General features: G+C 39.1%; 1 protein-coding gene across 2 annotated transcripts in view; it reads left to right on the top strand.

Moving 5' to 3' along the window:
* The window catches only part of syk (spleen tyrosine kinase), a 28,881-nt gene extending 15,771 nt beyond the window's left edge, over positions 1-13,110 (top strand). The window contains exons 4-14 of one of the 2 annotated variants that reach the window (XM_062434694.1): positions 427-565; positions 2,557-2,638; positions 2,825-2,880; positions 5,406-5,468; positions 6,953-7,037; positions 8,101-8,260; positions 9,816-10,025; positions 10,899-11,088; positions 11,708-11,848; positions 12,424-12,536; positions 12,765-13,110. In XM_062434694.1, the coding sequence (XP_062290678.1) occupies positions 427-565; positions 2,557-2,638; positions 2,825-2,880; positions 5,406-5,468; positions 6,953-7,037; positions 8,101-8,260; positions 9,816-10,025; positions 10,899-11,088; positions 11,708-11,848; positions 12,424-12,536; positions 12,765-12,837 (1,312 nt within the window). In that variant the 3' untranslated portion in view covers positions 12,838-13,110. The remainder of the gene's footprint in view (positions 1-426; positions 566-2,556; positions 2,639-2,824; positions 2,881-5,405; positions 5,469-6,952; positions 7,038-8,100; positions 8,261-9,815; positions 10,026-10,898; positions 11,089-11,707; positions 11,849-12,423; positions 12,537-12,764) is intronic. The other variant, XM_062434696.1, reaches the window with a different exon arrangement.
* The last annotated feature ends 1,048 nt before the right edge of the window (positions 13,111-14,158 follow it).

Here is a 14,158-nt window from a genome sequence, read left to right as displayed (position 1 = left end):
ACTATGCTTCACAAAGAAGTAAAACAATGAGTAAAACATTTTGTGGAACATTTTGTAATTATGCATTATGCATCCTGGATTGTGGTGAATTTTCTGTGTGTGAGATGACACACTGGCATCACTTCAGGGTCAGTAGAAAGTTGTCATTGTTAAAACTATATACAGTTTGAGCTATGGATTATAATTATTATTATTACTAGAGTAACATGGACACTGTTTCTGGACAGAGGATGCTGAGGATTTTGTAAAAGCTTATCTTCTCAAAACTGTGAGCACCGCAAACTACAATCACTTCAATGTTTTGGGGTGAAGACTGTGTTTTACACCTCACAAAACAACAAAGCTGATTATTACTATATATAGGTTCTGTTTCACTTTCAGACTTTAGTTTCATTCCTTCTGTTGGTTTTCCTCTTGTGTCTGCAGGATTCGACAGAGAGACATGAATGGATCCTACGCTTTATGTTTACTACATGAAGGACAAGTCATGCATTATCGTATTGACAGAGACCGAGCCGGCAAGCTGTCTATCCCAGATGGCAAGAAGTTTGACACGCTGTGGCAGGTTAACACTGATTTTCACTTCTTGTTCTTTTCATGTTTAACTGTGACACTCAGGGTTATGATTATGGTTCAGCTCAGTGCAACACCTATTATATTCTCCCTACCGTGGTTGTTATAGTTACATAGATGTCAAATTTGGACAAAAATACTGTAAATGCTGGTGTCAGGTGTCCACATTCACACACCCTCACAGCTTCTGAGACATGTTTTGTCTATCCATTAAAAAATCTGCACAATTCTCTGATTATTTTAAATCTTTTTCACATTTTATTTATTAAAGTTATTTTTCTGTCTGATCGCCTTACATAATCATTTGTCTATAACTATAGCATGTTATTATAGCTTTGTCTGTAAATGAGAGTTGCTTATATGGATATCAATCTGTTGTCAGTGTGTTTAATATGGAGCTGGAGTCAGCCATGGTCAGTTTAGCTTAGCATGGAGCAGGGAGATATATCTATCCTGGCTCTGTTCAAAAATACATCTACCAACACTTCTCAAGCTCACTGATTAATATGTTGTACCTTGTTTACTTCATCTGAACACAGAGAGAAATGTAAAACATTTTTTAATATGAGACGTTTTAACCCCAGTGTGCAAAATACAGGGAGGAGAAAATGTAAATATGTTATTTAACACACACATTGTGATTTACCAAACCTGAAGGTATTATTTCTGACACTAACTGTGTCTATAAATAATACCTTTGAAGGACAGGTATTAACCTGCTGATGACTTCTGTTACTGTAGAGAGGAGGAGACGGAGGCACAATGACAGAATACACACAGGACAGAGTTTTTACACCTGTGTTAATATTTTTGGAATATTTGTGGTTTTACTAACAGCATTGACTTCATCACTAATACTCTCCATATGTTGGTTTTTCTGGTAATATTAGTTTTTGTTATAACTCAATATATTAGTTAACCTCTTCCACTAGAACCTGATCACATTTCATTTTGTGCTTGCAGCTTTCTGCTCGTCCAAACTCTCCATAAAGACACAAAACCCTCATTTAAATACTGCTGTCTCCACCCTGTTGCACCTGTTTTCATTTACACAGTTATTCTTAGTAGATCACCTGCAAAACGCACACAAACGAAACGCGCAATCTATTGCACTGTGCACGCAATTTAGTACCCACTATTTGGGATCTTAGTAAATCAGGCACTATGTGTCAGAAATAATACCTTCAGGTTTGGTAAATCACAATATGCGTCTGTTAAATAACATATTTACATTTTCTCCTCCCTGTATTTTGCACACTGGGGTTAAAACGTCTCATATTACATATTCATTATGGTAAACTACTAAATGGACAGCCCGTACTATCTTACACAGTTGAAAGACGCAAACCTCAGTGTGCTGTGTTAGTAGATCAGCTTGCACATTTTTTGCGGGTGATGTCAAGTTTGCACACGTTTTTACACACACAGACCTTTAGTAAATCAGGCCCTAAGACTTATGTGCTGGAACTGTTTCAATTATGCCTATATGTAATCAGTGATGTATCCATTAGCCCAGGCACTTCTGTGGAGCATCTCTGGCTACAGGACAGGTCACTGTATGGTTGGTGATTACAGGTTTTAGTCTCCATTCTGGCAAGATGGTGCCAAACATGGTAACCACACGTGGACAGAACCAGACTAGCTGTTTTCTCCCTGCTGCCAATCTTTAGGATTAGCTAGGATAACCACATTCTGACTCCAACTCACACAGACACAAGACTGATAACCATCTTGACATCTCAATCTAGGAGTGAAAGAGAATGAGCTGAACATTTTATCAAAATGTTGAAATACTCCTTTAAAAGCCCTGCATGTCTACAAACAATACTGATGGCATGATCTAACTATGGACAAGCATTATGCTCTTCAGAGGATCTGAGGATCTTACCTGTAAAACCACTGTCAGGACACTCTACGTGTTTGACTTGATCTAAACAGTCTTGATCATCGTCTTATGTCTCTGTGAATGTCCCTTTACTACAGCTGGTAGAGCATTACTCATACAAACCAGATGGCCTGCTGCGAGTGCTAACTGATCCCTGTCAACGACCTGAGGGAGAATTAGGTAAAAACGCACACACTCTCTCTCTCTCTCTCTCTCTCTCTCACACACACACACACACACACACACAAACACACGAAATGCGTCTAAACTATAGTAAGACTGCTGTTTAAACAGAAGTCAACTGCATATTAATAAAAACTAAATACACTCTACAGTAACTTCCCATATGCACTGTCATGTTCACAGGACTTATAGGCCGGCCTGCGCTACCACGGGACCATCCTGGGATAAGCTCTACTCTTGTAAGTTCTGGCTGTGTGTATGTATGTGTGTGGTGTTATTAATTCATTTACATAATGTCTCAGTCCTGCGCTCCAAAAAACAAGAAGTACGGTTGTCCCCTCACTTACTGTAAGTGTTAAATGAAAGGAAATGATGATGATGATACGTGCAATTCTTGTACTTATGCTTTACTTTAACAATGTAATGCTTTACTATTAGATAATGTGTTCATTACAGCATTTTGTATTGAAATGATGAATTTAGTTCTTACTCTGTTTTACTATCAATTACAGATCAACTCTGAACATTTCTGTTCATTTTTTTGCATGAGGTTGCCTACAATTAAAAAAAGGCTTGTTCACCCAAATTTAAAAAAAAACAGCAAACAATCGAAAACCAAACTGAAACATATTTTCTCTCATAGTATATATATAGCATAATATACCCATTAAAGCTGCAGTTGGTAACTTTTTGTCATATTTGCTAAAACTGTCACTATGTAAAGAAAGCATTACATGAAACTAGTAATCTGTAAAAAAATAAAAATAAATAAAAAATAAAAAACAGGCTCATTTAGCCCCATCTACTGCTCCTACTGCAAATTGACAAATTGCCATAATCCACCGCGACCAGACAAAAAGAACCAATCAGAGCCAGGATGGTGTCTGATCGAGTGTCTGACAGCTGTCAATCACTGCTCACGCACACACAGCCCCTCCCCCTTCCTCCTCAGCTCGGGAGATCGGCTTCAGGAGCGTAGAGAAAGTAATGACGCAGCAATAACCATCAGCAGGACAAAACTACCGATACCTCCGTTACCAACAACAGCATACACGGCACATTCATGGTCGCGTGCCGTCGCGCGCACGTCAGCCTCCTCTGGGGGAGGGACTTTGGAGGCAGAGCAGGAGTGCAGCTGAGAGGGAGGGGGAGGGATCTGAAAGTTGTACTTCTTCAAATTTGATACTAAGTCCTCTCTCTCCTCAAAGTTACCAACTGCAGCTTTAACATGTTTAAGGGATGTCAAAGATAATACAATGCTGTTTCTATCCTCATTTCTCCCTCCAAAATCAAGACAAGGCAAGGCAGCTTTATTTTATTTATAAATGGTAAATGGACTGTACTTATATAGAGCTTTTCTAGTAGTTATGACCACTCAAAGTGCTTTTACACCCATTCACACACATTCATACTGATGACAGGAGATACCATGCAGGGTGCCAACCTGCTCATCAGGAGGAGACTAACCATTCATTCACATTCACACACCGTTGGCACAGCAACGGGAGAAATTTGGGGTTAAGTGTCTTTACTCTGCACTGCATCAGTTTACACAGTGCAGTCAACCGATAACAGACAGAAGTGAGCATTGTTACTGAACCAACATCCAACGTAGCTTCACACCTGTATAAAAACACTGCTGACAAGGACAGATGGAAGAAATGTAATAAGTAAGTCAAATGAATAAATGTAATATTTGTAGGTACATCAACAGCAAAACATGTCCACCAGAGTGTTCCTCCCTAACTGGAGCAGAAACAACATCCTGTCATTTTGGTTCCTACAGCTGCAGTGCTTGGATCTGATATTGAGTGTTAGGAGCAGAACATGAACAGTCTAACATAACCATTTGATTAAATGTAGTTTTGTTGTGATTCTGGACAGTCCTTAAACTTATACAATTTTAACAATACTGTAATGCTATGTTCTGTCCATTTCCTCTTGAATTATTCTATTGATTGAATTATTATATTTAAGAGCATGAATTAAATAACCCAAAGGTATAACTCAGGAATTCATCAACAAAGTTCAATTTTAATTTTTATAGCAGAACCTCCCAAATGTCTTAGTTAAAGAGCATGAAGTAGGTAATTAAAGAGACCAAATTAGTTGCATGATTTACAAATGAATAAATCAATGACCTGCCAGGCTCCATTTAATTGACAACAACTGAAAAATGGCTAAATTTAAATAATCTCTTTCAATAAATCCCTGTTAATCTGGTTAATTTACACAAAACACTTTCCAGTGGAACTACTTTCTACCAAAACCTACTTTCTACCAATAGTCTGTATGAAAACTGTTGACAGTGTGTTCAGTTGATTAACTGTGTTGCTGTTTCTGGGGAGAGATGCTGCTGTTGATTTATTTAATTTTTTTTTTTTTAAAAAGTGAACACCACAGACTTGTTTACCTCCACTAAATCTGTCTCATGGAAGGCAGAAATCTCAAAACCAGGACAAATAATCTGTCTGCATGGATATGCAACTAGAGGGAGGTCAGAAAATAGTTAGAACCAACCCTTTGTTCCTGACATAGCTACTGTAGTGTACATGGCAATGTTATGAACAAAGTATGTCTGTGCTGCCTGTAGTTTGCAGTTGAATGAATGTGTGGTTACTCAGTGTACATTCTGATATGTAAACTTGAACATCCTTGTTTGGAGCTAACCTCTCCCCTGAATCTATTCTTACTGTCATGATCATATGCATAACATCATCACCAGGTCACCTTTTGATAACCTCTCTGACATTTTGGTTTCTAGCAAAATGCAGCAGGTGGAATTCTCTCCAGACTCAAAACTGTTCCCATACCTGGCCGAAAAAAGGTGCACTAACACACCTCCTGCATCCTCATAAACCTACTGGTAACAGTAGTGAACATCCCCCCCCCCCCCCCCCCACACACACACACTTAACTCTCCTGGAATGTGGTTTTGCTTCAGTGTGGATTCCTCCTTACTAACAAACCTCAGAGTCTTCCATGCACTCTTGGTCCTTTGCTTTATCTGTTCCCTCCTCCCATCTCTCTGACAGCTTCACAACAGGAGCTGACTACACACACAAATGTATTCAATTACATTATTATCACTGCCCTACATGTGATAACAAACTTTCACTATCCAGAGTTTTTACTCAATGCAATTACTTCCTGAGACACAGTCAGCAGTCATATGCTGTGTCACATTCAGAAGCTGCCTCCATCTACGAGTGTATGAAAACACAAACCTGTCATAATGGGTCAACATGTCTGCCTTTTGCCACATGTTCCTCCACGTGTGACACATGTACTGCATTCTGTCCTGAAATGTGAATTTAAAAAGAAGGACCCCCTGCAATGGGATGTTGGTCCCTATGAGTCTAGGTGCTACAACTGAATCCAAGTCAATTTTATCTGAGACCACTTCATATGTTGCATGGTGCAGTATGAGGGAGGCAGCTCCTGAAATAAATCCTGCCTGACATTCTTTGTTACCTACTGTTTAATACCTTTTTGCACCTCACACCTTTCTGTGTTTTTTGACTCCAACATTTCTAACTAAATGCAGCTGCAAAACTGTATAATAGATTTATCAGGGTTTTAACATATTTTTTTCTGTGAAGTTCTGCTCATCAATGCTAGAGATTTAAAAAAGGTTCTTGGAAGTGAACATGCTTTGTTATGTTCACATGCATCATCTTTAAAGCAGGGGTGTGGGACATACTGTGGGTTTCAAAGTTAAAGGATCATAGGGCTGTCATAATGTGGTCCAGGTACTTTTGGTCAGTAAATCAGTCATTAAACTTTGTTCCATACCCCTTCTTTGAACGCATGTCAAAAAAGATGTTAACCCCTGCACTTATTCTCTTCCTCTTAACCTTTTGAATGGACAATCATATGACCATCATGCTGCATTTCATGGATATCTGTGTATTACAGTGATACTGACTGAACTGATTTCAGAAATCCAAATGTACTAAACATTTTCCACTAATAGGCATATTTAACATTTTCTCATACAGAGTGTTTTTTCTCCATTAAAGACATGAATGAATGAGTTCTGAAGAAGTGAAGTGCATATCAAATTATAATCTTTGGAGAAATCCTGCTTTATAGAACCTTAATGTTCCAAGGTGAAGTCTATCACTGTAATACAGGTTCCATGTAAGAGTGGAACTCAACTACTTAAGAGAACCATTTTATTGTTGCCTGAGGATTGAATTATTTTGCTCTTTGCAGATTACATTTCAGCAGTGCACCATGTGAAAATACACCTGCTGTTTTTCACTGCGTATGTCCTCTTAAACCTTGTCTCCTCTGATAAACTGATAGCCGTCTCGTGAATCTCGACACAACACCAGAGAAAATCTCAATCCTTATGAAACCAGGATGCCCACTAATCATGCAGGAAGCAAAGGTACGTCACTTATACAAATGTGTAAGCACAATACACAACAGAAAGTAGAACATATTGTCGGTCAGTTGTTACTGCTAGTAACTTGCCAGTAAGTTAGTACTAGCTTCCTTTTTACTTAGGTTTCTTAAAAAGTGTACATTATTATTAAATGTTCTCTTTCCTACACAACCTTCATTAAGGGTCAATCTACCTGAATTACAAAAGAACACATTTTCTGTTGGACTCCTTGTAGTATCAAGATCTGTTCCGTGTTTCCTTTTCCTTTTTCAGTGCATTGAGCACAAATGAAATTCAATTGAAATTTTACCGACACAGTATTTTATTTTAAATTTCAGTTTGTCAGCAAATAAAACAGAAACTGATGGTAGATGCTTGTCGGGAACACAGGGGAAGTGAGGAAAAAGGTTTATTTTGTAACAGCTCAAAGAAAAATCAGATTGTCATGACCAAACCCAAGTGACCTCTACTGGCCATGTGAATAATAACACTCAGACAAATAAGCAGAAGCGGTGTAACGTTAACTGCTGCTAACCCTCTTAGAGAGGATGTTTGGGTGTAGAAAGTCTGTGTGTAGTGCAGAGCCTTTGGTAAGATCTGGTAGGGGATGGGATTTTCTTTCTTTAACCACAACTATGATTTGTCCCTAACCTTAACCAAGGAGTTAGTTGACAAAACTTAAATTAAACTTTGGGGTTTATTCTCATAACTCTGGCCATCAGTTCACTCTATAATGACAATAACATTTAATCCAGTACACCAAGTTTAAACTTGTGTGCTTGGGAGTTGGAACGTGGCAAGTATAATGAAAGAATGAAAATGATACAAGTATGAATCTGGCTCTGTCCTCCTCCATCACTGCTGGTTGATGGTTGCGGCTGAACTTTAGTTTTCCTTTAACTGAACCTTTTTTTTTTTAAATAAAAGTCGTTTTAGAACATATTGACAAAATATGTGTTATTTATGTTGGAGACTTATGACTGACATGTACAATATGTCTCAGCAAGTTCACATACTGTATAAGATCACTCCATCACCATTCATCAAATGATCATTTCTCCATCAGAGGCCATGCCAATGGACACAGAAGTATATGAGAGTCCATACGCAGACCCAGATGAACTGAGGAGTTCCACAGTGGATCGCAGTCACCTCTTCCTGGAGGATGGAGAACTGGGCTCTGGAAACTTTGGAACAGTCATGAAAGGCATCTACAAGATGAGGAAGTATGCTAAATTACATCCCACCACACCAACATACATACGGCATTGTCTCCGAGCCACATCTGTGCCTGATGTCAATCCATTCTGTAAATTAATATGGGTGATGCTTACAGTATTGTTTGTCCAAAGCTGCTTTAAACTGAATAAGAAGCTTTTAATCCCCTCTGCACCTGCAGGTAGCAGGACAGATACATTGATACATATGCAGCCTCTCTAATTAGAGAAGTGCCAGAACACAGTGCTATTACACACAGTTGCCCACTGAGTTTACTTTCATTACATTATGACACCAGGATACAGAATACCCACACCCATCAACACGCATCAGACAGCTTGGTTTTCTGGCTGTTTAGAAATTGGGTAAGCAGGGCTCATCATAACCTCTCTTCAAACGTTGTTTGTTGTTGGCCAAAGTAATGTTTCATATTACAATTCTTGAAATGCATTGCGGTGTAAAGCCTTTTGTGTCATGAACAATAGATGAAAGTATGAAAACTAAAATGGCCTCAGTTTGATGCAATCATTAAAAACAGCCTCAGCTAATATTTCAATCAGGAGAGACAAGTAAATAGAAAGATATTTATTGTAAATATGTAATGAACAAAATCTTAGTAATGACAAAGTCTTTGGCGCTTGAACTCCATGAGGAATCATCTCTGAACGGCTGCATATATATGTAGATCCCCCATGAAGTCCAGACACTGGTGATGGTGATTGCTGATGAGACTGAAGAGAAGATGGCAGATGGGAATAGACTGCAGATCCTGTAGAGAATGGCGGAGATGGGGAGGTGGTGGGGCGCAGGAACAGCTGTATGACAGGACTGAAGCAAAGGGAGAGAGGCATATTTAAACGGACCGCTACAGGATGATAGGCTAAGGCTGAAGTGTGGCGATTTGCTATTGGTTGCTGAGATCGACAAGTGACTGGCAACAATTGAGATAACGCCCTAGACATAGAAATCTAGGTAATAGATGAGCATGCTTGAAGGAGGCAGAAGTTACCAGTTATGCCTGTATGTTTTAGAGTCTTCTGACTGAACTTTCGCTAAGCTTCATTTGTTTCTGTCATCTTTGTACAAATCATCTCAAACCTTCTGCCTCTGGCTGCAGGACTTTGTTCACATCGATGTTCTGCACCTTCAGACAACAGTATGATTTCCTGAGGAAATCATCTTTCCTTTTGATGAGCTATTGTTGTCATTCTTCATCGTGGTCAGCTCAGCTATTTCAGAGCTATGAGATCACATGATGTGACTGGCTGAGAGAGTATCTAATAATAACCACAACCTCTAATACATATTCACCTTCATCCCCCCCTTATGTACTCATTACTGCTGCACATAAACCTAAATAACTCTTTGTTGCTTTTGTGCTGTTAAAATAGAGTGCAGCAACCTTTACCTGCAATGTATAGACTCAATGTATTTACTTGGCTACCCTTAGTCTCTACTCTATTCTGTGCTGTGTTAGTGGTTGTGTGCTGTTGATTATTGAAATGTGAAAGTGTCTATGCAAACCCTGTGGTACTGTCACCCTAACACTAACCCTCTCATTAGGACAGAGAAACCAGTTGCAGTTAAAATCCTGAAGAATGATGATAACAACCCTTCAGTGCGTGAGGAAATGCTGCGAGAAGCCAATGTCATGCAGCAGCTGGACAACCCTTACATTGTCCGGATGATCGGTATCTGTGAGGCGGAGAACCTCATGCTGGTCATGGAGCTAGCTGAGCTGGGGCCGCTCAACAAGTTCCTGCAGAGAAACAAGTATGTTCTCCCCCCAGACCCAGATCATTCTCTAATATGTGGCATTCTACATTCTACTGACTTTACTTATTTCACAGTTCAGATTATAATGTATATGGTTATGCTGCACTGTTTTGTAGTTGTAGCAGTGTTAGCACAGTGGTTGGTTAGTGTGGAAGCCTGCAGGTCCAGTTAATTAGTAACTCTAAATGCAGGGTGTGCAGGTCATTTAGTACTGGTGGTAACAATGAACTTAACATAAAAACATGAAACTATGTGAATATTAATTTCTGTTAATCATCTACTGCAATACATTTATATGATCTTTTCCATCATCCTTCTTTGTGTTTAGCACTAATTAGCAAATGTTCGCATTCTAACATACTAAAGTAAGATGGTGCCCACATTTTACAATGTGTTAGCATTGAATTAGCATGCTAAAATTAGCATTGACCTTAAAGAATCACTGATGGCTGTAGCATAATAGTCCTTATTAATATTCCCTAATCTGAGAAACATTCAGAGGATGTTTCAGCACATTTTCAGCCCCGTAAAATGTTCCTTGTGTTCCTCTCAAGGGCTACATATTTCCCTTACAACTTCCAACAGTCAGGGGTCAAAGGGTTAGGGCTACATGCTTGCTTGTAGATGTTTCTCTTTACTGTGTTTCCATCCGTCCATTCAAGTCAAGAGTAAAGTTAGCAATGATAAGGACTGCGCCTGGTCATTCCAAACAGGAATAAAGTTTGACTTCATACAAGACAGATATTACATTTATAAAATGGAACCTTGTTGTCTTAAGAAGTGAATGTCTCTCAGATGATTGTTTATGAACTGCTTGTCTTTAGTTTTATTGTGGATTTTATGGTTAAAATAACAGTTGATTATCTACAGGCAGACAAACATAAAAAACATCACTGAGCTGGTCCACCAGGTGTCCATGGGAATGAAGTATCTGGAGGAGCATAACTTTGTCCACAGGGACCTCGCTGCCAGGAATGTGCTGCTGGTCACACAGCACTACGCCAAGATCAGTGACTTTGGTCTTTCCAAAGCTGTCGCTGAGGAGCAAAACTACTACAAGGTAACCAACCTGATCTCACAGAAATATTTGAAATGACCACGACCTCTTAAAACTGGATTCCGTGGTGGTGTCACATAATGTGTAAAATGTATGTGTTAGCACCACGGAAACAATATCAATGTAACATCAATTAGGATCCTCCGACCTGATCTCAGAAAAATACCTGAGAGTGGGACAATATGGCGAAATAGTAAAACCCAGTCTTGATAAATTGGTTTTATAGAAACTTTATTCAGATCAGAACAATCATTTGTATGAACTACCTTTTAATATGTGTTTCTAGACATTCTCTCATCCAACATTCCAAATCATTAAAATAATATTTTAGACAAAAAATAAAACCAACATTTTACAGTCATATCCTTGACTAATAGTAGCCATAACATGAAGCTTTTCTGTGAGGTCAAAGCTCTGTTCAACTCTTATATTTAATGGGCTCCACATTTTTTAGCTCCATCTTGTTGCCATACTGCCAGCATGTATCACCGTACCACACCATAGCCCTAAATATGTTGGTGGTCCACAGCACCAGACTGTGCTGGTGTCTTGTTAACTGTGTATAAAAGTAAATAAATAACCAATAACTAACTCCTGATGTGTTGTTTCTCTGCTTCTTCAGGCTAAGGGTCATGGGAAGTGGCCGGTGAAATGGTACGCTCCTGAGTGCATCAACTACTTCAAATTCTCATCCAAAAGTGATGTGTGGAGCTTTGGGGTGCTCATGTGGGAGGCATATTCCCTTGGCCAGAAACCATACAAGGTATGAACAATCTCTAAACCTATCACAAACCCATCATATCATAAACCATTAAGACACCCTTCAGATAAATGAGGACGTTTATGTCACACATTGTCCTGATTTATCTGAGGACGTCTTTTGTTTTTCAGTCACACACTGGCTCACAAAATCACTCAGATGCTCACTGTCACTTATACACTGACTTGACTCACTCACTCACTCACTCGCATGTGGCAGGCTGCAGAGTGTCCACATGGGGGAGCTGTGTTGTCATTGTCAGTCCACCTCTACAAAACAACAGCAGTACTTTTACTCTGCAGATGCAGAATGTTGCCGTCGCCACCTACAGGCAAAACAATGAACACCTGCTGCAGTTCTGTGTTTTTATACAGAAATCATAGACTGTATATCAGAGACAGAAATCCATCACTAGACAAAAACTCTTGAAGACAAATGTGTTTACATTTGTGATTCACGTATCATGCTGTATGTCCCACTCATTCAGCCTACTGCCTGTTATGTGCTCTTTGATCCACAGTACATATTTGTATCAACCTGATGTGTCAGATGAAATCTAAATGTGTCACTGTTAACAGGGAATGAAAGGAAATGATGTCATGCAAATGCTTGAAAGTGGACAGCGCATGGAAGCTCCACTTAACTGTCCACAAGAGATGTATGACCTCATGAACGCCTGCTGGACATACAAGTAAGTGACAAGATGTCTAACGCCGGGAACACACCGGAGAGTTTCCATAGAGATTGCGTGGCAACAGGCTACAGGCCGCTTTTCGCCGCTCTTCGGTGTGTTCCCGGCGTAAATCATCACAAAATCCCATTTACATCAGACGGTATTGCACTTGGATATGAATCATAAGGGCAGTGTATGTCAGAAGAACCTCTGGTCTCAGTTCAACCTTGTTTTCATGTCTTACAGAGTGGACGAAAGACCCAAATTCAGTGTTGTTGAGCCAAGACTACGGGATTATTATTACGACATTGCACAGTGATTCTTCACATGGATGCTGTGAGACTATGCAAACTGCTGGTTGATATGGAAAAACTGCATTTAATCATGTATGAATGACTAAAAATGATTATAAATTAAATGCTGTTGTAAAATATTGACTTAAACTGGAGATTTATTATAACTGTTCAACATAGACCATAATTATGCAAATGACTTTTATTTTATTACTTTTCTTGTTCTTTCCTGAATGTGAACAATATGAAAGTTGTAGTAAACGTATATACTGTAAATCCAGCTTATAAAATAAACAAAGATTCATGTTACAACTAACAGACTACATGACTGAATCGTTTGTTGATGTGTTTCATCATGTATACACTGTAAATGCATTTTATGTTTTGTTATGGCACCATTGCAAAGCATGAAAAAAAATCTGCAATATGTTACCATCCTGTGAGCATGTAACCAGCAACTAGTATTCTCTACTATTGACCTGGTTAAAAACGTGTTCTTTCCATTGTTAGAACAGTGATACTGGAGATATGGCGGGTTCAGATGTGTTCAGGTAGATTTTTTGGATACAGCCCAAATGAGCTCCTTTTAGGCAGAGTGGCGCTTCTCTGTGTTGACAACTGATGTACCAGCAGATGGCAGCAGAGTCAAAGTTACACTGAACAATCGCTGTAACTGTAATGTTTAATGTTGCTCTCTCTAAAACTGGGCTGCTCTCTTGGGCAAGAATCTAATCTTTTAACACATTTTCCCAAGTGCTTTCAATGCTGCAGTCCCTCCTGAGACCTGGTAATCTAACATACAGCCTAAATTAACCTACATGTAGCCTTATACATTTCTGTCTGACCTACCCTAAAACTCAGGATATCTGTGAAGAATAAGCTCAGACTTTCCTGAATGAAGACAATGTTTATTAAGCCTTGCTGCAATATTCTGCACCTCAGCATTTACCATGGTACATGTATATATATATATTGTATACACCAATCAGTACATTTTTTTGTTTTTGTTTTTTCAAATGTCTTTTTATTGAAAGTTTCCAATTAACATACATTCCACTTATGCATTCAGAAAACATTTTCACAACTAATTCAAATAAGACAGTAAAAAATAGTATTGAAACAAAATAAGACAAAATAAAAACAGAAGACCATTAAAAAGAGAAAAAACACGTAACCAGGCTGACCAGGATCCCCCATCACTCACAGGACCCAACCCAATCACCCCACTAACCCATCCCTATGCATCTCCACCCCTTCCTCCCTCACTCACTCACTCACGGAGACCTTCACTCTTCAACTGTCGAAGTTGTTGTGTATTGTGTGCTAGGATGTGGACTGCTGTACTGG

Source organism: Scomber scombrus, chromosome 15, assembly GCF_963691925.1.
Source record: "Scomber scombrus chromosome 15, fScoSco1.1, whole genome shotgun sequence".
Lineage (NCBI taxonomy): Eukaryota > Metazoa > Chordata > Actinopteri > Scombriformes > Scombridae > Scomber > Scomber scombrus.
Note: the sequence above shows the minus strand (reverse complement) of the source record. Positions and strands in the feature narration are given on the sequence as shown.